The sequence below is a fragment of the Fundulus heteroclitus genome, chromosome 15, assembly GCF_011125445.2.
Source record: "Fundulus heteroclitus isolate FHET01 chromosome 15, MU-UCD_Fhet_4.1, whole genome shotgun sequence".
Classification (NCBI taxonomy): domain Eukaryota; kingdom Metazoa; phylum Chordata; class Actinopteri; order Cyprinodontiformes; family Fundulidae; genus Fundulus; species Fundulus heteroclitus.
The window spans coordinates 29,705,404-29,729,691 of NC_046375.1; the positions used below are offsets into that span (position 1 = coordinate 29,705,404).

At 40.7% G+C, this 24,288-nt stretch overlaps 1 protein-coding gene and 1 long non-coding RNA gene across 8 annotated transcripts in view; one reads left to right on the forward strand and one right to left on the reverse strand.

The window, feature by feature from the left end:
• Positions 1-24,288, forward strand: part of epha7 (eph receptor A7) — a 135,912-nt gene that overhangs the window by 105,772 nt on the left and 5,852 nt on the right. Inside the window, exons 7-15 of one of the 6 annotated variants that reach the window (XM_036147119.1) lie at positions 1,004-1,172; positions 4,457-4,601; positions 5,853-5,908; positions 9,798-9,911; positions 10,371-10,556; positions 12,021-12,082; positions 12,298-12,507; positions 14,902-15,051; positions 23,450-23,643. In XM_036147119.1, the coding sequence (XP_036003012.1) occupies positions 1,004-1,172; positions 4,457-4,601; positions 5,853-5,908; positions 9,798-9,911; positions 10,371-10,556; positions 12,021-12,082; positions 12,298-12,507; positions 14,902-15,051; positions 23,450-23,643 (1,286 nt within the window). Of the gene's footprint in view, positions 1-1,003; positions 1,173-4,456; positions 4,602-5,852; positions 5,909-9,785; positions 9,912-10,370; positions 10,557-12,020; positions 12,083-12,297; positions 12,508-14,901; positions 15,052-23,449; positions 23,644-24,288 lie in introns of those variants that run through there. The other 5 variants (XM_021311044.2, XM_021311048.2, XM_012853395.3 and 2 more) reach the window with 5 other exon arrangements.
• On the reverse strand, positions 15,183-19,392 carry LOC118566076. Of its 2 annotated transcripts, XR_004932777.1 has the most exons (4): positions 19,343-19,392; positions 18,262-18,298; positions 15,967-16,184; positions 15,183-15,889 (listed from the first exon to the last, which is right to left on the reverse strand). It is a non-coding gene; the product is annotated as an uncharacterized LOC118566076 (long non-coding RNA). The 2 variants fall into 2 exon arrangements; XR_004932776.1 differs by having other exon boundaries at positions 15,183-16,184.

Below are 24,288 nucleotides of genomic sequence, written 5' to 3' on the forward strand. Positions count from 1 at the left end.
GGAATATCGGGTGAATTTGGTAATTGGCTGATGTAATCGAGCAAAATAGGGGTTTCCAACAATTCTTAGTGTCTGTGGAGCTTTTCTGCTTTGATTTGTCTTGACAGGTTCCTCTTAGTGAAGAGAATGTAAATTCCAACAAAGGTTTATCTAGATAAATAAAGATTTATACTTAGGGTTAAAATTATTTGTATGTCAAACCCTGCTGGTGTTAACCAATGCTAGCTCACTAAAGCTAAATTAGCTGATTTTGTCGTCACGTCAAATCAAATAACAGCACATATTATTCTAAGCTTTCTCGGGAAAAAAAAGTTGGATTTTTTCAAATTCATTAAACCAATTCTAAGGGTAAAAGACATTCTCTCTGCTTTTGCCACAAGAAAAGAATACTTGATACTGAGAATGTGCTTGGAGTCCACATTCGCTCTAGCTGGGCTCACCGTTGACCTTTAGTAAAACAGGAAACAGGCTCTGTTTTTTTTATGCATCCCAGCCGGAACATTGTTCTGGTGGGACTTAACTCCTTTGCGCCTCTGTAAGCCTTTTAAGGTGGGCTGTGAAAGCAGTGAGTTTTAAGTAACTGCAACCAACTTAATTAGCAATTGCTAAGCGGCAAGTGAACAGAAATGAAACTACGTGCAAAGCCGAAGGAAGTGGAATGGGAAAACAAAAAAGTTTTAATTGCTTTTAAAAAAAGACTTTGTGCAGTCAGGCGGGTAAAGTGGCGTGTCTCTGATGGAATTAATGCTGTGGAAATATGCATTACACTAAATCTTGCAATATAATTGTCTGTCTCTAAAGAAAGCCTCATTTGAATATTAATATGAGGATTCTGAGTCTTGTCATCTCAAACAGTCACAAAAAGCAGATAATTACATCCATTACCTCGATTTATCTTTGCTTGTTGAAAGCAAAGATTTCTAAGTAAGTTTTTGAACCCCAGGTGTACCCTGTGAACGGTAACTGGTGTAAATGCTAATACATCCGTTTTTGTCTCGTGCAGGACCAGAAGGACCGGATCTACTCCACAGTGAGGTCCAAATCAACCTCTGCTACAGTGGACAACCTGAAGCCTAGCACAGCGTATGTGTTCCAGATCCGGGCTTTAACAGAGGCCGGATACGGAACCTTTGGACCCAGACTGGAGATAACAACCAAAGAAGAAGCCAATGGTATGGACTGTTAGTATATCTGCCATATTCTGTTCATTTTCTACACTGAAACCTGAAATGGTTTGTTTTAGGTTTGTGTCACCAGCCTTCCGCTGGAAATATTTTCAGTTACACTTTTGGTGAACATGTTTGTCGTTGTTGATAGCTGATGAAGGTTCGGTTCTGGATGTGAATGCTCTATTAGGGATTCATTCGGGGATGGAGTATTTCCGTCTCACCTATATGCACACAACCTGTTGTGGGTTCCCAGCTTTGGCAGTAATAGCCCAGGGAAATAATTTACTTTGAAGCCAAGCAAACACAAATTGCTTTGACTTTATGCTGACAACATGCTGCAGGAAAATCACTAAGCACAAGGACAAGCTCCTGTAGTGTCAGGAGGATATAGTCATTTAAATCTAATCAGTTACATTAGCTTTGCCCTGCGTGTTATTGGAAGATCCTCAGAGGTGTTTGTGTTGAGGATCGAAATGTCTCGCATTATGAGATCTTTAATAAATAAATACATATGAGGCTGTTTCTTTTCAATCTCCCACCAGCTTTTTTCCTCCATAAACTCATCCTACAGGGTAACTGTCATTAAGTAAGCCCCTGTAATGTCTTTTGTTTTACTGAAACAGATCCTTAGGGCATTTGCTGGAAAATTAAATTGTGAGACTCTTTTGAGTCCTTGTGTTTCAACGTGTCATTTAAAAACTTTCAATTTACACCTTAATGCAGCTGCACATTTCATCTGAAACTATCCTTTCTGTCATCTCAGAAATAATATTAAAATAATATAACATTGATTATTGCAGTTAGAATAATGCTGTGTGAAATGGCAAATGTGGCTAATGTTTATCAGTCCAAACAATATTATTATTTTTTTAACTGCGCATCCCTATTGGATATTTACATCATAAGGAGGTTTTGTCCACATTTTTTAACACCTCATCACAAAGTTTCACTTTTTAAATAAGTTTTTCACTCCATGAAAGATATTGCTCCAGAAAAATAAAGGAAACACTTAAACAACACAATGGAACGCCAAGTCAATCCCATTTCTGTGAAATCAAACTGTCCACTTAGGAAGCAACACTGATTAATGATCAGTTTCACCTGCTGTTGATGGAATAGACAACAGGTGCAAACTAGAGGCAATTACCAAGACTCCTCCTATAAAGGAGACGTGGAGGAGGCCGTAAGAGGCCAGCAACCCTGTAGCAGCACCGCTACCTTCACCTTTGTGCAAGGAGGAACAGGAGGAGCACTGCCAGAGCCCTGCAGCATGACCTCCATCATGACCTCCATTAGGCCACAAATGTGCATGTGTCTGCTTGAATGATCAGAAACAGACTCCATGAGGGTGGTATGAGGGCCTGACGTCCACAGGTGGGGTTATGCTTACAGCCCAGCACTGTGCAGAACGTTTGCCTTTGGCCAGAGAACACCAAGATTGGCAAATTCACCACTGGCACTCTGTGCTCTTCACAGATGAAAGCAGCTTTACATTGAGCACATGCGACAGACGTGAGAGTCTGGAGACAGCGTGGAGAATGTTCTGCCTGCAACATCCTCCAGCATGACTGGTTTGGTAGTGGGTCAGTAATGATGTGGGGTAGCATTTCTTTGGGGGCCGCACAGCCCTCCATGTGCTCTCCAGAGGTAGTCTGACTGCCATTAGGTACAGAGATGAGATCCTCAGACCCATTATGAGACCATATGCTGGTGCAGTTGGCCCTGGGTTCCTCCTAATGCAAGACAATGCTAGACCTGATGTGGCTGGAGTGTGTCAGCAGTTCCTGCAAGACGAAGGGCACTGATACTATGAACTGGCCCACCCGTTCCCGAAACCTGAATCCTACTGAGCACATCTGGGACATCATTTCTCGCTCCATCCACCAACCCGTGTTGCATCACAGACTGTCCAGGAGTTAGCAGATACATTAGTCCAGGACTGGGAGGAGATCCCTCAGGAGACCATATGCCACCTAATCACAAGCATGCCCAGGTTTTATAGGGAGGTCATACTCGCTACTGAGCCTCATTTTGACTTGTTTTAAGGACATTACATCAAAGTTGGATCCACCTCTAGTGTGTTTTTCCACTTTAATTTTGAGTGTGGCTCCAAATCCAGACCTCCATAGATTAATACATTTGATTTCCATTGATAATTCTGATTTTGTTATCAGCACATTCAACTATGTAAGAACAATGTATTTAATTAGGATATTTCATTCATTCAGATCTATGATGTTTTATGTTAGTGTTCCTTTTACTTTTTCGAGCAGTAGTTGGAACCAGAGATAGCCATGTCGAGCAAAATCATGTTGGTAACATATGAATATGTGATGTGACCATAATGAAGACCTGCTCAGATAGAACAGAAATTTCACACGTGCACATTTAAGCCTTTCCTAATGCTGCCATTAATATTTTCCAAAAATAACATGGCCATTGCATAAAAAGGCGAGAAAAAATAACGTGTGCTCTTGGAGCTGAATATGTTTGCTGGTGTTAGCATTAACTGCTAAAACACAGTTTATTTTCAATAAATTAATGTTGGAATTTATGTGCATAAACTACTTAGATATTTAAAAATTGTTGCCCATTATAATAATGATACCCCTGAGTAACTTAGGTAGAATCTTGCAGCCCAATGAACGGTCCATGACCAGCTCACTAAGCTTGCAGACTTCAGTGTGACAGTCTCAAGATGGAAACCCACGGGTGTATAATTCAGCAGTGGAGAGCCCCCATCCAACCCCACCTATCCTCCATTCTCCTCCCCATCCCCAAACTAACAGCTGATGAAATACTGGCATGCTTCTTCATCTTTTCCGTCAGTGTTTTTCCTCCAGATACACTTGATTTAAAATGCATGAACTTCCCCTTGGTATGGCAGTTGCGCTGACTCTATATGAAGCTGCTTCAAGCTGTTCTGGGGAGCTATCGACACTTTCAGTGCAAACAGTCAGAGGGCCGTGAGAGCTCTGAATAGGAAACAATTCAACCTGAATGTGCCTTTGTTTGAGATGAAGGGCACTGCCGTCGCCGTCTGGGACTATTAAGCCCACTTTCTGAAACAGTAGAGCCGTGTGTATAAGGACGACTAAAATAGAAAAGCCCCTATCCCAGTTCTCTCTCAGGGGGAAAAAGTGGGGGTGGGGTGGTTTTCAATCTCCATGCTGTTCATTGGGACTTAATTACTGTCTGTCCTGCAGATTGCAGTTTTCAATGTTGTGAAGTTCACACTGAGCATCTCTGTCTGTCTCTCTCCGCTGCTTGTGTTTGTTTCTCATCAGCTGCGATTGTCTCCAGCGAGCAGAACCCCGTCATCATCATAGCCGTGGTGGCCGTGGCGGGGACCATCATCCTGGTGTTCATGGTGTTCGGCTTCATCATTGGGAGAAGGTACGCTCTCGCGGGCCCCGTTGACTCTCCGCTCCTGTGAGTCTGCGCTTGTCAATTAGCCTTTCTGTCACTCACAGGCCTCCACGGCTGTGGAGTCTTCGCACACGCACACATGGGCATGCATCATCTCGTGGCATGCTGCGCTAATGGCTTGTGATGCACCATTTTCCCTCCCACCACCACCCACCAACCTCCAGCCAAATTTTTAAGCTGTTTATATGGAGCCATTATAAGACAAGCACTCCACAGAGAGAGCTTTGGCCCTGCATTCCTGTGTGTGACATGGAGAGGGCATGATGGAGTATGGTGCAGACTTTTTTCCATCATCACAAACCACTCAGTCCATTGTCATTATCCCCCCTGCATGAATAGAATTCCAGCCAAACCTGCTTGTCATGATGAATTCATCAGAATTTACTCCTGTGTGCATTTTAGCAATTCTCTACTTTATGTGAGTCTAAAACTTGAACTAAAGTAAAAGAAAATATTCTGAAGAAAAACATATTACATGTCATTTTGGGATTAACAATGGTCTGTCACATACACAGACAACCCAAGCTTAGTTTGTTTTTACATGTTTGTTAATGTGACTCCAAAATGTTCTTTCTGCATTAAGGTTTGTTTGAACATGTAACCTAGTTTCTCAGTCTCCCAGGCTTTGGCAACCATTCTGAGGAACCCAGCCAAATTTAACCTCAGCTGGGTTTCAGCTTGGTGCCAGTTTTTCATTTAAAGGTTATCAGCCTACGCCGATGATGTGTTGATATAAGCCCACGTCTCTAAAATTCACACAGCGGATTTTGTCTTCATTCAGCCTAAAATTTGTTTTAAAATGATCTTGAAGCGCTGGGTTCCAGTGTGTCATACAGTATAGTAGAGACAGTAGTTACACAGAACACATGAGGATAATGTCTTTCATTGAGTCCAGCCTCGTTGTTCAAGGTTTGTTTGACCTGGCTGTGTCCTAGATTTCTTAAATTTGTACATCAAACAATGCGCACGTGGGAAACTTTCAGTATTTTAAGATTACAGAATAACAATCCACGATATGTTAAACTGTGTTCTACAGTGCATGTACTATTGTGTGATATGTGACATTATTAGCTAGCTGAGCTACTTTGACTGAGCCAGGCTGTTGGCTTTGCTGCTCCTGCTGCTCAGCTGGGTGCCTTAACAGATTTGTCTTACAAAGCATTAGTTTGCGCATTAAAATTCTAGCAGTTTAGGATATTAATTTCTCCCTGTTGATTCTGCCATTCTCTTTTTCTCCACCCCTCCCTCACACAGGCACTGCGGGTACAGCAAAGCCGATCAGGAGGGAGATGAGGAGCTCTACTTCCAGTGTGAGTGCTTGTATTCATCTGCCCAAAATACACAACGTATGTTTAGTTTGTACAGAGACACGCTGCTCAAGACTAAGCAGGAAGAATGCATTAAAACTCATTAGCACCCCCCAGCATGACCATTATCCCAGCTCATTTCATTTGAGGCACAGCCGGGATCTATCAAGCCAGCTTCTGCTGCTGATTGGCTTGACTCCGTGCTGGAGATGAAGAAGTCAGGACACCACAAATGCAAGCCTGTGACAGCCGCCGGTGAGGGAGTAAAAGGTTGACCAGGATGTAAAGGGAAGTTCTTCAAAATATATGTCTGGTGGTTCTTAGCGAATGACAGAGTTCCTCGTCTGCACATACTTTGCCATGGGAGGTTTTTAACTGATGCACCACCCGTAATGATGCCCCTGGAGATGCAGTTGCAGACAGCTTCACCAAGTGAAGCCGTAATGATGTGCGCTGTTGGCTAACTGCTGATTTAGAAGCAGAGGGTCAGGAGTGTCACAAAGCATAAAAACCATGCTGCTGAGCCCAGGCTGGCTGCCGTTAAGTATCTGACAAATGCAGCTCAGTATCTCCAAAGTCCCACCTGCTACAAAAAAGGGGGGAGAAAACACAAGCAAAGCTAGCGTGGATAGAGTTTAATGGAAGCATCTGGTGTGCAGTACTGGATGACGAGAGGCTGTCAGGGCGACAGAAGCCAGATCCAACGCGTAGACCCAATTTGTCTGCCATGTACAAGTGAGGAAGTTGTGATAAGACATGTACTATCAGATCCACTGACATCTTGGATGGACGAAGCAATTATGGGAGCAAGTGGAGGGAAATCTCCGCTGCCAGCGTCCTCTCCCCAGAGCACAATGGATTTGTTGTGTTTACACTAGTGAATTGGCCAGGATATCTTTTCACTATCCCCTCTCTCTCTCTCTCTCTCTCTCTCTCTCTAGCTGTTGTATTGAGATGTTTAGGCCCAGTTCAGTTTATCACAGTAGTTGTTTTACATTATATTTATTGGCTTTCAGGTTTCATGCAAAACCTCTAGTGCATTTGTACAAATGGGATTTTTAATACATCAAACTATATTTTATTGTTAATTGTGCCACTATGCAAAATAATAACCTTCCAACACACTTCGCCCTCTTACTTTATGAATATTCATGATCTGTTTCATAGCGTTTAAAAAAAGTTATATCTTCTGTTTTCTTTGAAGTTTTAAATCCTCTGCCTCAGATATCCTTCAAACAAAATAATACTGAATAGCTGAATAGTTTATTGTGAAACCTCTTTTAGTTTTATTCCCAGAGATCCATTTCAAATGTCACTTCTCATTCTGAGTCTTTTACAGAGTGTGTAATCATTCATTTTATCTGTAAATCAAAATATAGAAAGAAGGGCTGATTTTTCCAGCCCAAAGTAATATCTCCCACAACGGTTTGACAACAAGTGATCAGGTTTGCAATTGAAAATGTCATGGGAATGTTCAAGCAGTAAGTGCTTTATAATCAGCAATCTGAATCCTTCTCTGTTTATTTATTTCAAACACAAAGGACCAAAGACATCAGGAAATGTACATTACTGTTTTTCACATATTTTTTCAGGCTTTTGAGAATCATACTTTTTCCTCAGATAGAAGTATCTGGAACTCTTGTGTGACTTTGTGAAAATCCCTCCATCTATTTTGTGTTTGCCCTTAATCCTACTTAAGATCCCGGGGGACTGTAGCCTAACCTTGCAGTCAACAGTTAAAAGGAAAGATGTGTCATTACTTCTTTTCAGACACTTAGCTGCTCTTTCCTAGCTTTCCACATATGTTAGTGTATCTAAAAACACATGTTTTGTGCATCTGAGTGGAATGACATGAATTTGCAGCATCCTCCTCCATCTGGATTACCTGTGATAATTTTGCTGAAACAATACTTTTTTGTTCTATATGTTGACATTAACTGACCAGCTGGGGTTGATAGTTATGTCACTGAGTGCCCCCAAGTAGTTAGATATGTTTTTGATAATTGATAATTAGTTAATAATTAGATAATTAGTTACCTATTATCAACTGGAACAACTCTAAAACTCAGACATACAAAGTTGAGTGAATCTTCATCTGTGCATACTGAGCACCTGCATAGCCTCTTGAGAATAAATAATATTATTTTTGAGGCATTGCTACAAGAATTGCGTAGCAGTTGGCGAAATTAGGTAGCAGGGATGCAGCTATGCATTATATACGACACTTTCATAAGCTCAACCAAGTCCACCTCTGAGTGGCCTAAAATTAAGGTTTTGGAATGAGACCAAATATTGTGGATTTAAATCCAATTGAGATGTTGTGGCATGACCACAAATATGCTATTCATACTGGTAAACCCTCAATGTGGTGGATTTGAAAGGTCTCTGTGAAGAGAAAGTGTTATCAACCAATTATAAGGAGTAAAGAAGACAAATCTATTGAGTTTCCAGATTTTCGGCTGTCAAATGCTGTGCTGGGTGTTACAAACAAAACCAAGTATTTTGGGCACATCATCACAGAAGATCTGTCAGACGATGATGATATCTATAGACAATGTAGAATGTTGTATGCTCAAGCTAATACCCTTGCACGTAAATTCGGTGCATGTACTGATGAAGTCAAAGTGGAACTGTTTAATGCATAATGTACCTCTCTGTACACTGCTCACCTGTGGTCTTCATATAGAAAACCAACCTGGAAAGGCTGCAGGTGGCCTATAATAATGCTTTGCGGGTACTTTTGAAATGGCCAAGATGGACTAGTGCGAGTGAGATGTTTGTCACAGCAAGAGTCAATACCCTACAAGCTGTTTTAAGAAAGTTAATGTATAAGTTTATCTGTAGGTTAAATGCATCTGGCAATGATATTATCTTGTCACTTACTGACACCACACGTAGTGCAATCCGATACCAGTCTAAGCTGTGGAGACACTGGTATTCCTGTCTTCTTAAAGCGCCTATTTAATTGATAATGGTATTGTGTTTTTATTGTTATCCATTTATTTATTTTATTTATGTATGTATTTATTGGACCATGAGTCCGGAATAAAGTTTATCTATCTATCTATCTATAAGGTTGAGGGGTAAAAAACATTTTTTTCTTTTTCTTTTTTTTTTTTACATAGCACCATATTGTTGTTGTTTTTTTTGTTGTTGTTTTTACCTTAACAGCTAAAATAATAATTTAAGAAGTACATTTAATATCAATGGAGGCTATCTTCATCTACTAAATTTAGTTTGGTGATCAGAAACAGTTAAGTGTGACTAAAAAGCAAAAATCAGGGGCATGTCCATTTTCACAGCCCTGTATGCAGTATGAGGATGGTGGTATAAACATAATTCGGAGTAGCGCATGCATGGAAACTTCCCATACAAAGACCCCAGCTGAGCTCTCAAGCCAGGCAGCCTCTGCTTTTAGGTAACAATACAAGCTCTGGCGCCACCGTGTAGCTCTGGGAAATGTTCAGAAAAATAAGAAAATTAAGCAGTAGTTACTTTAACCTTAAAAGGGTTAAGTAAGTAATTTCAAGGCTTAACAACAGAATTTGAGAGCTCCTAAAATATTTAAAATCACTGATTTTGTTGTAAAAAAAAAAAATAACTCCTCGACCACTTGTCTCTTTGAATGATAAAGTATTCTGTCTGTTGCAAGGGGTAAAAGGTAACCGGCAACCTGATAAAAAAGCACCAAGCACAGGTCACTTGAATCTATGCGGTAGTGCAGGCTTTTCAGGAGTCTAAAGGCTTTTTTACACCAGCAGCGGATGGTTCAGCTGCTCCCTCTGAATCCCTGGCCTCGGTAATCGTTTGCCTGTCAAGTGCCTGCCGGCGCGCAGTGTGCATATTTAATCATAACAGTAATCCTCTTACCTTTCTACAGTTAAATTTCCAGGCACCAAAACCTACATTGACCCCGAAACCTACGAGGACCCAAACAGGGCTGTCCATCAATTTGCCAAGGAGTTGGATGCCTCCTGCATTAAAATCGAACGAGTTATCGGAGCAGGTGAGCCCTTCCTCAGCTCTTCCTGCTTAGTTGCTACCTTCTCTCATACATCATGCTGACAGGCAAATATTTACACCTTGAATGGGGACACAGCTTCATGCATCTTATATTGATAGAGCAATTGCAAGGAGGGGAAAAAGTTCATTGCAATTAATGTGTGGTCTGCGTCTGGCGGAGGCAGTCACAAAGATAACCGCAGGTGAAAAATTGCTGCCACATGGGTTTTACCGAGGCGGTCAATGACAGTATCTATGCATCTCTAGCATGTCTTATTATAGGTCTTGGTTACAGTCCCCTGAGTATAACAAGGTGTCGTGCTGCAATTTGTATTCCAGCGCTGCACAGCTGCTTTATCTCAAAATACACTAATAAATTTGTCATTGTGAAGTGTACGAGGTTTTTCTCCCCTTTTTACACCTACTGGGCCCCTTCACTCATGACTGATTTCAACCCTCGTAGGAGAGTTCGGGGAGGTGTGCAGCGGTCGACTAAAGCTGCCCGGAAAGCGGGACGTGTCGGTCGCCATCAAGACGCTGAAAGTGGGCTACACGGAGAAGCAGAGGAGGGATTTCCTGTGCGAGGCCAGCATCATGGGACAGTTCGACCATCCCAACGTGGTCCACCTGGAGGGGGTGGTGACAAGAGGTGGGAGTTGCAGCTTCACCTGAATAGAATAGCAGCGGTATGTTGCTTCTTTAGATGAGTGTTCCGTTTCTGTGCTCCTAAATCACAACCAGGTTGCAAATAGAGCTCATCAAGATGCGAAACAAATGGAGAAGACAAAGTATTAAAGGTTTTATCTAAACTCCAGCAGGATCATCAGCTGATCAAAGGCTGAAATCATAGTCCTAAAATGTCATAATAGGTACATAAGATTTTCTGTCAGGGATTCATGGTGTCTTGCCACCACCCCCCCCCCCCCCAACCATCCCCCCCGCCCCCGATGGTGGAGAGGAAAAGGCTTTCTGTCTGAACGTGGCAGGACCCTTAAGATGCACCAGCTAGGCCTCCAACAGGGCCCTACGGGGGCCGAGGCTGGACACAGAAACGTTTTACATTTCTTAAAGATCGTGGGGGAGTTGGGACAAAACGTAAATGCTGTTGATGCGTACTGAGCTGAAAGACTCCACAGGCCGTCTGCGAAGGTCACTGGTGCGGCCTGCCGACCAATAACCACGAGACAGCCTGAAGAGGAGAGTGGCTTTAGGAAGGAAAAACCTTGTCAAAGCCCGTTTCTGCACTCACACCACAAACTTGTTTATGTCTATGTGTTGAAAGGGAGCAGCAAGCATGGGACACTGAAGGGTGGAAGGCTGATTAGAAAAAGATTCCTAGTCCTGGTTGGCTTAAAATCTTACTGGCATGGAAAGGAGAGCCCAGTGGAGGTGTTTTCATTCACAGGAGTAAAGGAGCTCCAGTACGCAGAGGCATCAACCAACAGCTGGCCGTGTGGGGGTGTTGAACCGTGCATCCCTGCCGGCAGAGGGTCCTCGTCTGTGCAGCGGCAACAGAGACTTTTAAAGTACCTGTTTAGGATCCTGCTCCACGTTTTCCACGTTTCGCTGATCTAACCCGCTCTGAAAAGATTTAGGGACGGATGGCAGGGGAAGTTTACAAAATGGGATGGCAGTTCCAGACCGCAGATTTGCTTCATGAAGTTGTCTTCACCACATGGAGCAATGCTGCCATTACGGTCAAGCTTTACAGAATGAAGCAACACATTTTGAATGCGTCAGTGTGAACACTGGGCCTACTCACTACAGCGTCACTAACAGTTCTGCTCTCGGTTTTTCTGTCGGAAACTTTGAATCCCCTGATGAAAAGCCTGTTTGAGATTACGTGCAGTTTGCAATAAGTTGCAGAGTAAGATTTTGATCGGGAGTGTACGTCTGGTTAAATATGCTGCACAGTCTTTTTAGCATTTTCTCATTTAGAGACTAATAAAAGGAGCAGATGGTAACGTTTAATTAAAAGCAAATGAAACATAGCTATAAATAACTGAACCGGGTTTTGGCAAAGCCATTGTCTTGTGAAGTATTAAGAAAGCCAAATAAAAACGAGGTATTCATTAATCATCTGCTCCACTCTTTTTTTCCTCTCTCTTCCCAGGAAAACCGGTCATGATCATCATCGAGTACATGGAGAACGGCTCATTAGATGCTTTCCTCAGGGTGAGTATCACCTCCGAAGTCGGCGCAGCATCTTTTCCCAACTTTTCGCTGCACTTTGCCGAAGCGTCCCAGAGAGCAGGGAGTCTGCAGGGGGATCTGTGTGCTGCATAAATATCATAAATCTTCTGCTAAAGCTGCTGCAGCCTCGCAACCTCAATCCCCCCCTCTGGTCCGCAAAGATGGCTGACCCGCCTGTGTGTCTGTGTGCTGCGCAGAAACACGACGGTCAGTTCACAGTCATCCAGTTGGTGGGAATGCTGCGGGGCATAGCGGCGGGGATGAGATACCTCGCTGATATGGGCTACGTCCACCGAGACCTGGCCGCGCGCAACATCCTTGTCAACAGCAATCTCGTATGTAAAGTCTCCGACTTCGGCCTGTCAAGGGTGATAGAGGACGATCCCGAGGCTGTCTACACAACAACTGTGAGTCAATTAAAGTGCTTGTTCTCCCTTCCAAGAGCCTTGTCTGAATTCTCTAATCAAGTTGCTGCTGGTGCATGAAAATGGAGCAGAATGAGACGAGCGTGCCCAGGTAGTCTCAGGCAGTTTTCTAGGTAACGCCAACTTCAATTTAGAGGCTTTTCAGCAAGGCTTTAGTTCTAAGTTTAATTATCCGCTAATGCTGTACAGTCGGGCGCTGTTTGATCAGAAGGTTTGTAATGCTGTTTTTATGACCATTCTCCTAAATGTGTGTAATTTAAGAGAGTACATGTTTAGACAAATGCTAAATGAGAGAGATGAAAACCCAGTTTCTACCTGGAGCCACTGCCTCGTAACAATGGCTGAAACCAGCTTATGGAAAATCTGAGAGGGATTCTTTTTTCTAAAGAAAACTGTTTTAAAGATTGAACAGGGAGGACTTCCTGGACCATGGTTCTTTGGTGTGTTGCAGAAGAACTCTCTTTGTTCGCTAGTATTTTTTGCCTTGGTTTTTTACTTTTTATCACACAACTCTAATTATTCACGATGCCTTGCAAAAGTATTTGTACCCTCTTGAACTTTTTACCACGGACCTTTAACAGCGCTCACGAACGGCGTGAAGACCGAGGAACACAGCAGAAGGTCAGAGAGAAGGTTGGCCACAAGCATCCCCAAAAGCTGATGCTCACATCCTCACATTTTAAAATAGGGATGGTGTGTTCAGGGTGATGCCCGTAAAGGTGTGCATGTAGGTCACCTTCTTCCACCTGCTTTGCTTTTCCCGTACATGTGTTGTGGGATTTTAGGGATTTGCTCTCTCCTTCTCTGGCCAGTCAGTTTAGGTAGACAGCCATGTCTTGGCAGGCCTGAACGGAGCTCTGTGAGGTGTTCAATATTTAGGACATTGATTTAGAACCTAACCTTGCTTCTCCACAACTTTCTCCCTGAACTGCCTGCTGTGTTCCTTGGTCTTCACGATGCTGTGTGTTCCCCAGTGTTCTCTGAGGTCTGGACTGCATCACACACAGGCCGACTCTATTTACTAGCTTGGTGATCACAGTTATGTTGGTCTATCCCATCAAACCCCAATGAAATGCATTAAAATGTATGGTTGTAAGTTAAGAAAATATTTTAAAATGTAAGGTTACAGGCAGGATTTCACCTTTTATTGTCATGGAAGTCGTGTGATATTTTTCTACTTACTGTGATGCTTCTGAAGGAGATCTCAAATGCTGCACATAAACGCTTGCAGATCAGTTTCACACACTAATGTCTTCATTTATTTATGAGTTAGCTGGAGGTCTAATTATTCCATTATGGATTTATGTGAGAAGTTTTAGTAATTCTCCAATAGAGAAGTAAAAGTTGGACTTTCCTCCCACATTATTTATTTCACTGCAGGAAGAAAAATTGAAGCTTTTCCTGTAAATGAAGGAAAACATTTGCAACATGATGCTGTAAATACTAATGCCTTCCTGCACCGTGACAAGTTAAAATCCCTGAATCTATTGGAAGACAATCCAGTAAAATCCCTCTTAGCCTTTTAATTTGAAAGACGTGCTTACTTACTTTCTGTTATGCAGACTGAGCTGAACCAAATTTATTCTCCATGATTAAATTTTCTGTTATGCTTTTTTTTTTAGAGAAAGTGATAAAAGAAATGTATTCATTTATACCTTATTTGTAAAAAAAAAAAAAATACCTTTAGTTCCTTGCTTCCTGTCCTTTATTCTAGGTTGTTTATTATATGTCAATGTTAACTAAGTCATCTGTCATTATTAAAGGCTCGGCTTGTAATTGAATAGCAGTTTTTATTCGAGCGGATTCAGTAAAACCAGACATTTCCTGATTAAATGATGAGACGAAGAAGAAGAATCCATCACACTTCTGGAGATAAGAGGCAGCGTTCAAGTGTCTGGCATTAAATTGGATTTTTCTAGAGAAAGACAAACATCTTACTGGTGCTTTTTATTAAATATGAGAAAAATAATAAGCTGTAATGGGTAATAAGGATGTGTAATAGGGTTAACATCTGCAATATGAAGTAAAAATTGAGCCATTGATTATGCAAGGATTGCAGCATTACCTATAGCTTTACATAATGAGCAAGTTCTATAACTGGTAAGAAATTGTGGGAAATTTATAGCCAAGACTTTTAACACAATATGCTTTATGTGCATATAATTATCATCACATTTTTCACAGCTCGAAAAGTCTTTTTAAAAACTTTATGTTTGTACCTTTCTGTGACTTAAGGTCTATCCAGAATTACTGATTCATATGTTCTGGCTCTGGGTAGAACTGAAACGCTCTCTTTAATTGATGTTTTAGGGGAGGATGCAGGATTGCATGAGTCTGATTTGTAGCCCAGCCGCTGACCTGTGTTTTACTCAACAGGGCGGTAAGATTCCTGTCCGGTGGACGGCACCAGAAGCCATCCAGTATCGTAAATTCACCTCCGCGAGCGACGTGTGGAGTTACGGCATTGTCATGTGGGAGGTCATGTCCTACGGGGAGCGGCCGTACTGGGACATGTCCAATCAAGATGTGAGTAACTACACACAGCAAATGGCTAACATGATAAATCTGTCATTCTGTTTATGGATCACCTCGTAAAACAAGAGCCTAGGAATTTAAAAACTCACAAACAACTGTTAGATTTTTATTTTATACATGGAAACAATTGTTTGGAACCATAAATAAAAAAGTTAGGAGTAAATGTTTTCATCATTTTTAGAGGAAACAGTGTTACACGTGTTATAAATAAGAATTCTGACCAATTGGAAATCAAAATTAGGTTGTTGATTGTCCTTGAGTTGTTCAATAATTGTAGAACAGAATTGAGAGTTTGTATAATTTCAGGGCATTTTTTTAAACTTGAAATATTTTAAACCTGGCAAAAACACCATTCCCTTCTGGTTGTTTTTCAAAAGATATATTGTATTGATTAGATAACAACAAGCAACTATTGAGAGTAAAAGCATCAGATTATCTCAGATAGAAGACATAATCCCAGTCACTCCTGGGGAATTTTACAGAGAAAAAAAATTAGTTTTTTTGTCTTTTTTGAGTGTTTTAACTACAGCCATAGTGTAAATAACAACTTCGGTTGGGACTCGGTTAAAAGAATTTATACAAAGCCTAGTAAGACTGCCTCAACTGGTTGATGAGATATCCAACAAACACAAAAGCACAAAGCCTGTCATCTCCACTTTAAGGAGAAAAGAAAAACAAAAGCTTGTTGAGGGAGAGTTTCTATCCCCAGGTGATGGAATTCAACTGTATCAGGTTGCAGCTGTAGAGTGGAGCGAGGGGCTGATGGGGCTGTCAGTAATGCTGGAGCTCTACCAGCCTATCACTTTACCTGTTGATGCAGATTCAATTCCTACCAGGAAAAAGAAAATCAAAACTGTAAGCATAAATGGATGAATGAAAGTTCCTGAATTCTGCTCCTTGGCTCACCGATCAAGGTGGAGTAAAGAGAACACATCATCTGCATATGGATACGTGGTGGTGGCACCATCCCACTGTGGGAGCGCTTTTCTGCTGCTGGGACAGTAAAGCAGCTCATAGTTGATGGGAGGGAAAGTGGATGGGGCTGCATACAGTGCAGCCCTGGAAGAGACTACAAAAGACTTGAAACTGGTCTTGGTGGTTCACCTTCCAGCAGGGAAACAACCCTAAACATACAGATGTGTGTTACAGTGACATTGAAAGAGGCTCTACATCCATTCTGACTGAGCTTGAGTTGTTTTTCAAAGGAAAATTGGCAAAAACCTCAGGTTCTTGATGCACAAAGCTGGTAGAGCCATTCAGAACCTGAAAGTTGCAGCAGAAGGTGGTTCTCCAAAGTATTGACTTGGCGATGCTGAATCCTAACACACACCTCACTTTTCCGTTATCTCTCTAAAAATATTTGAAACTTTTCCTTCCACTCTACAATTATTTGCTGTCGTCTTGTCACACAAAATACCAAGAAGATGCATTAAGTGCTGCTGTGTTGGGATAAAATGTGAAAGAATGTATTTGTCAGTGTTTTGACGGGAAAAGACTTGTGAAAACAGAAGCAATGTTGATATAGTTGAACGTCGCAGCTCATCTGAGCCGTCTCAGTGATTGAAATGTGGCATGAATGGAAGAATGTAGGATTCCCTCAGATCTATGCATAATCATTCGTAATGAAGTCCTCCCGTTAACGTGGTGAATCACAGACAAATCTCCCACTTTGTGGAGCGCTTTTAAAGCTGTCTAGCAAAATCCTCATGGGAGCTGCTCGGCAGGGACGGTAACCTTGGGCTTAATTAGTTCAAGAAGTCTGGCTGTAATCATGCACGCCTGAAGGGGAGCATGTATTAAAATGAGAACATGAATTTGCCTGGGTTATTACTATAAATAACAGAGGTGGAAAACACTTGTCATGCAGCGTGCTTATGATTTAAATGTCTATGAAAGACTGTAAATACTAATAGAATGAAGCAGTTACCGTGGATACTGTCTGATTTTTGGAGGTTCCGGTAGAAATGTTTTATTAGGATCTTTTGTTATGGCTCTATTGTTTAGCCCATATAAACAGTAGGTGTCTCTAACTAAGCTGTGTAATCCTAATAAAATTGCTAAATATTAAGGGGTGTGTTAAATGTCTGAGAAAGGTACCTTTTGTCATTGTTTTATCTTTAGCCCAACTTAGGCTGAAAGGCCAATATTCAAAATACTTAATAGTCAGATAATTATTTGCCAAATTATTCCGACTTTAGGTCTCCTCTATCATGTCAACCACATTAAGCATTTGAGTCATTATCATGATAAGTTAAGTAGGGCACAAAAACACCTATTAGCACTAACTTTTTTTTTTCTGTGATGCATACAACCTGACTTTGATAAATTTTAAATTAAACAGGTAAGTTAGCATAAACCAACGCACTATAAATGACATTTTTAAAAGCTAAATGTAATTTTTCTAAATAAAATTACAAATAATGGCTCACTCGTATTGTTCATTTATTTAACAGACAAAGGATTCACATCAATCCTTTAATGAGCTACCGAGGACAACCAATACTAAATGGTCGCACAATATCTGGTAGAATGTAAACGTAACGTGTGCATTTCCAGTATTCTTATTGGATGATTTGATCTTGGGGCCGTATAATTTGTTCCCCACGGCTGTCTACTGAGAGCGTATTGGGCATGCGTACTGCGACTACAGATGTTTGTTATTTAAACAAACGTTTGTGGGCAGTTATAGTGAATTTGCCCCAGACTATCACTCAGGCCATGTGACATGGAACACCATTGCCTGTTGATGCATATTCTACATATACCCAGGATTGTGTTGGAAGTACTTTGCTACCATCAGCAGTTGGAGTCGTGTTTAGTTTAGTCTGATTTAGAATAGAATATAAAAATACAACAATCCTTTATCATCCCAGGTGGTATATGATAGAATGTATATACACACAAAATAAGAATAAGAAACTGGGCAGATTTACAACATAAGAAAAGAAGTTACATCTAGTAATAGCATACTAAGATTAAAAGAAAGAAAGCCAATTTAGTCAATTTGCACGCTTCTTTGTGATACATTCAAGGTGTGTTAACTTATCAATGTACCTACATAAGCCAAAAGGTAAGCTTCATCTGATTAGGTGCAGCAGCAAACAGTGCAACAGCTATATCTGGACACCTCAGACATGTCTGTAATATTAGTGAAGCTGTAAATCCACAGCTGTAAGCCTACAGCTGGCAACCCAACATTACCTGCCAAAGTGAAACGCCTTCCACAGCTGCTGCTCTCCTGCCAGAGGTCAGAAACATAATCAGTCCCACAGCAGCACTAATGAATGATGGTGACTCTCAGTCATGATGCTTACGCCACAACATTTTTTAACTTAAATCACTGATTACCTGGCATAGCTACATATCATATGAAGGTGAAAAATGTCTGGTGATGAAAGGCATTGGCGTGTGGGATCATAGGGATTTCAGATGGTGTATTTCCCAGCTTCCCCTGTGTTTCTGATATAGTTATACTGAAATAAACTTAGTTGTTATTTTTACCACAGGCCAGTACATGTTGTTTTCTTGGTATGAAGTAAACTTTTTAAGGTTATAAAGTTCTTTACAATACCATATTCTTTCCATTATACATAAATACAATGAAACGTCTACAGAAAAACTGAACAATATTTAGGTCACTGTCTGAACTGTGGGGACATACCTCAGCCAACACAACCCCTTCCCCCCCCCCACCCACCCAAAAAAAAAAAGCATTTGTGGGGATATCTTGTTTCTAAATTCATTTCTTACAAGTCATGGACTATGGAATTGTTGTATTGCTTTTTTATATGTTTTTGAGTCAATAAAGGCCTCAGCAGATATTTAATACCTAAACTTCAGCAGCATCAGATTGCTCCTGCATCCCCAAAGTAATAATACATAAAACTATTGCCATGGGTTCAAAAGAAGTTAAAAGAAACCAAAACCACAATTGAGTAAAAAAAACAACAACGATCCTGCTCCCAGCACTGCAGGAAATTCAAATAAGTAAAAAAAAAAAAAAAAAAAAAACATAGGAATGCACTCACAGCACAGACCCTAGAGTTGCCAGAAACATCTTTCTGCTGACGTTACAAAACTCAATACTGAGATTTCAAGGCTCTGTGCTGTAATTTAATAGGCAGCAGGATGTAAAACAACACAACTTAATTTAAAAGACAGGTGATTGTGATTTATTATTTCCTGTTTTATCATTATTTTCCCACTTTAGAGCACATGTCCCCCTTTAAGACTAAAACTTCTTTTTGCCGAAGTCACAAATTTGCAATAATGATTGACTCACCCGCAGCTCTCTCAGTGCTGCTGCCTGCTTCACTGCCAACTCCTGCCGAGAGAGTCCAACCGCGCCAGACCACTTGAAGCCGTTCCTCACTCTCGGACTCTTGACACATTTTGATTGATGGTGGAGGCAGACTGAGTCTGGCCTTTCCTGTACAGCTTCTAGCGTTTAGCACCCACGGCATCATGGTGAAACATGATTAAGATTCTCCGGCGTCCCCCAGCAGGAGGCCGCTGATTGAACGCTCAGTTGTTAGAAATGCTAAACAAGATGGCGCCGCTATTTGACAGGCATCAACGTCAGGATTTTCTTTTTTTTTTTTTGTGCTTTGTCAAGATGTCAGCTGACATCCTGTGGGGATTCAGGAAGAACATTGTTTGGATTTTTCCTCAACATTTTCTCCTCATTGACACATTTTTCCTCCACTTTCCCTGGAAAACAGTCCTGATGAGAATATCCGATGAATATATGCACAAATGTGTCAGACGCCTGAGCCTTACCACAGCCGAAGCACGGCTAGCTTTTCACATCAAAGTGCACTCTACATATCCTGCCCTCACAGCATGAACTGCTGGTATGTCTAAATGAATTAGAATATATTAGTGAAAAGTTTATTTCAGGCACCCACTACATCAAGTGAAACCCATATTTTATAGATTTGTGTTATAATATATAATGTAATAAATACAGAGAGTTTAAGACAGATAAGATTATTCGGACTAAACGTTTCCTGTTTAAGGTGAGGATTTAGGATAACTTGAATGTTTTTCGCTAAATGCTATAGTAATCAGAGATTCTTTTAGATCATTATTCTAAACTTTATTCAAATTAAGAAGCTTATATACTTCCCCATAGTGGTTGGTGGAATTGTCTTTTAAACTCTGACTTTTGTCAAAGGTTCGTTTGTGCCCAATCAGTAACATCCTGGCTGATGTCCTGACAAGTTGCTTCAACATTTCTGTAGAACATTCTGTCCTCGTAATTCCATCCATTTTGTTAAGTGTAGCCATCCGTCCTGCAGTAAACACCCACATAAGATGATACTGCCACCCCCATACGTCATAGTTAGGATGGTGTTCTCAGCCTCGCCTTTTCCGTCAATGTCCAAACACCTCAGTTTTACTTTTTTTTATTTAAAAGTCGTCATTGCCTGAGTGAATTTTTAAACAGTAATCTGACAGTTTTTTTTATATTGTTTTTGAAGTTATGGCCTCTTCTTCACTGAGTGGCCTCTCAGTCCTTGTTGGTACAGGAAACTGTGGTTGTTGAAACTCTCTTTCCACTTTCTTTGGGCATCTTTACACAGTAGGTTCTTTTGCCTCTGTTCTGGGGTTGATTTACACGTTTCTTGCCAAATGACGTTCATCTCTGGGATGCAGAATCCGTCTCTTTTTCAGCTGTGTGATGGCTGGACACTCCAGTGGCATTAATACTTGCATTTTATTAGTTTTATTTTTTGTTACATTATGGCAACTGGACATTAAAACCAAGGATGACCCATACGTGTGAAGGTCCACTTTTAAATTATTCAACAGATGAACTTTTGAAAGATTCTCTAATTTATTGAGATGCACAATGTACTAAACTCCTGCATGGTCACTTTAAACATTTCCTTTTTTAGATTCAAATATGAATCTAAAAAAGGAAATTATTCTTTCTATTTTAGATTCATAAAGCTTCGAGCAATCTCTGTCTGCGGTGCAGCCTGAGCTATTCTAAAAACTGCAACCAGGCTGTAAAAGGAGTCGGTAACATTCTGCAACTCATAGTCAGTCAGTAAAGAGCAACAGGGATTTTTGTAACATGATCCTACCTCCCTTAGTGTTACTTTAAAGCCCAGCCGCTGTGTTTAGCTCAATAAACTGTTTTCCAACTGTGCTCTGTTAGAGGAGACAGGGAGAATAAAAGCATGTGCACTACAACATTTTCAGGGTCAGCTGAGGGGAAAACGGAAACTTCTGATCTTGGTAAAGTGCCTGAGCTGAATATTTTTCATAAGCTGTCATGACCAGGGAATCAAAGTTTGTTTATTCATTATATGCTGGGGCTCATTTCCTTTTACTGAATTATAATAAGGTGTAGAAAGTGTGACTAGACAGCAAAAGCATACATTTGATTAACAAGGGGCAGATTTCTAGGTTCTAAAGTACTCTTCGCTTCAGTTTTTTAAGGCTGATGTTTCTGGAAGAAGTCACATTACAAATGTTATATAATACAGTAAACAAGGAAAATCCACCTGTATTTATTAAGCATGGTGGTGGTGAACCACTTTGTACTGAGACCTTGCTCAGGATTCTGTTGCCTCTGCTGCTGCAGACATGTAATCTGCCAGGCTTGTCAGTGTAGGTGTGAGAAGACTGGAGAAAAAAAGTCCTTCATTTCAAGCGTACGGGGCCCGTCTCAGTTAATTAGAAAATGATCAAATGATTTTTTTAAGTGCGATCATATATTATATAGATTCATTACACACAGTGATATATTTCAAGCTTTTTTTTTGGGGGGGGGGGGGGGGGGGTCAGTTAATTTTGTGGGTTCTAGCTACTTAAAATCCAAAATATAGCTTAGAAAATTATTTATTACAAAATACATAAAAGGGCATTAATAGAGAAATGTACAAGTATAGCCATGTTCTGTACAGTATATGCACCGTATACTGGGTCAGGACTCCTGTTGCATGATGGACTGCATCAGTGTAGCACTGCATGCAGGAGGAGACCTGCCTGTGATTCTGCTGAGGTGTTCATGAAGCCCAGGCTGCTCTGATAGCAGCCTTCAGCAGTTCTGAACGTCGGTTATATTGCCTCTGATCTTCCTTCATCCTTTTGGCAGTGTCGGCAGGTGTTTGTTCGCCATGCCTTGACAAGGATTCTGCAGTTAATTGGGGAAGTATATACAAACTAAATACATAGAATTAAATTCAAGACTGAATCAGGTGTTGGCCAATTGGAATACAGAGGAAATTAGTTTGGTTTCTCTATGTTAAATGAAATTACATTGGAGTTCACTGAAGTCGGTTAATAATTATAAATTCACTGATTTGTGTGTATTTTATTAAGTACTAGAACTGACCTTGTTTTCCTGTTGTTTGTACCATCACTAGTACTGTTACAGTTGTTACTGGTTACATTCAAATCTCAGCATTTAGTCAGGCAACTGTTCTATCCTCTTGATTGTTACATTTCCTCAGCAAAGCTGACATGAAAACATGAAACAGGATTACAGCTTTAATTCCCTTACTCTACTGGCTGTAGGTGTTTATAAAGAAAACTCTGATACCTGGCTTTAAAATGAAAAGCAATCGGAGAAGTGGGGTGTTGATTTGTATCCAGCCCCCTCGAGTGAATTCTTTTTTAGAAGCACCTTCTGCTGCAATTATAGCTGCAAGTCTTTCAGGGTATTTCTCTCCCAGCTCGGTGATACAGACTGATTTTTTTTTTTTTTTTTAACAAAATCACTCAAGATCAGGAAGATTGGATGGAGCTGACATGTAAACTGCTAATTTTAAGTCTAACCACAGCTTCTCAGTGGGATTGAGGTCTGGACTTTGACTAGGCTATTTTAACCCATGGATAGGCTCTGGATATGATCCATTACTCCGTTGCTGTGTGTTTTATGTTTCAAGCCATTGTCCTGATTCTCATACTCAGACTTCATTTCACACAGATGATTTAGATTTTACCAATTAGCTTTCTTCTTTGGGCATTTTTTATCTTCATAGATTTAATTTAGGCAGATCACGGTAAAGGGGGCTAAATACAACTCTATAACACACTTTTTAGGTTTTTATTTGTAAAACATTTTAAAAACCATGTGGCTTTTTAATCCGAATTCACATTGATGTCCGGCTTTGTGTTGATTTTTACATAAATAGCCCCAAGAACGCATTAAAGTTTATGCTTGTAACGAGACAAAGTGTATGTGGATCCAGGGTTATATTATTTCCTATACAAGGCCATTAGAAGGGTCATATGTTTATTTCTTGAGTTATTTAAATTAAGGACAAGTGATTACAAGACATTGTCCTTTTATTTTAAATGTGAAAATCACATCTATAGTTTGTGGCTAGGAGGCTATGAAATGCTTATTGTAATGTATCTGCTTGTCCTTAAGGTCATAAAGGCAATAGATGAAGGCTACCGCCTTCCTGCACCCATGGACTGCCCTCCAGGCTTGCACCAGCTCATGCTTGACTGCTGGCAGAAAGACAGAGCCGAACGTCCAAAGTTTGATCAGATTGTCGGCATCCTGGATAAAATGATCCGCAACCCTAACACCTTGAAAACCCCAGTGGGCACATGTACAAGGTAAGGAAATAGAGCCTTAAACGACTCTTTATAAAAGGGGTCTCATGCAATAAAGGGCTTCTACTTTTATTTTAGTGCATTAATAGATGATCTAAAGTGTCCCAGAGATGATTTAGCTTCCCCCGTTCAAAGATAGAAGATAATTCCTGGAGAATCGATTCAAATAGCAGCCTCTATATGGCTTTATGGTCAATAACAGGGCTTTTAAATCAATCTCTATAATGACTTGCTAGTACTTTGGAGAGCAGTGGGAGCGCCAGCCCTCACTCTGACATTTGTCAGATGAATTCTATTTGCACTCAGAACATACTTTGCTAAGGTGAAATTGAACTTGGAGGCTGCAACTGGTTAAAAGGCCTTTTATTATATGGAGACTGTCTGGGAGATCTATTCCATGATCTAGTTAAATTGAAAAGATATTGATACAAATATTTTTCAACAGAGGAAACTGACAACCTTCATCTGTTTATGAGTTTTATTCGAATCAAAGCCTCCATACGACACGTTTTTTCCCCCTATTCCCAATTTCCTGCCCTGCTGGATGCCTTTGGGTGCTGCTTTATCTCGCCTCTTGCTTGATTGTGATTTCAGTGGAACACTTCCTCTCCACATTAGACATAAACGTCTCTCTGTGCTCATCTTGCA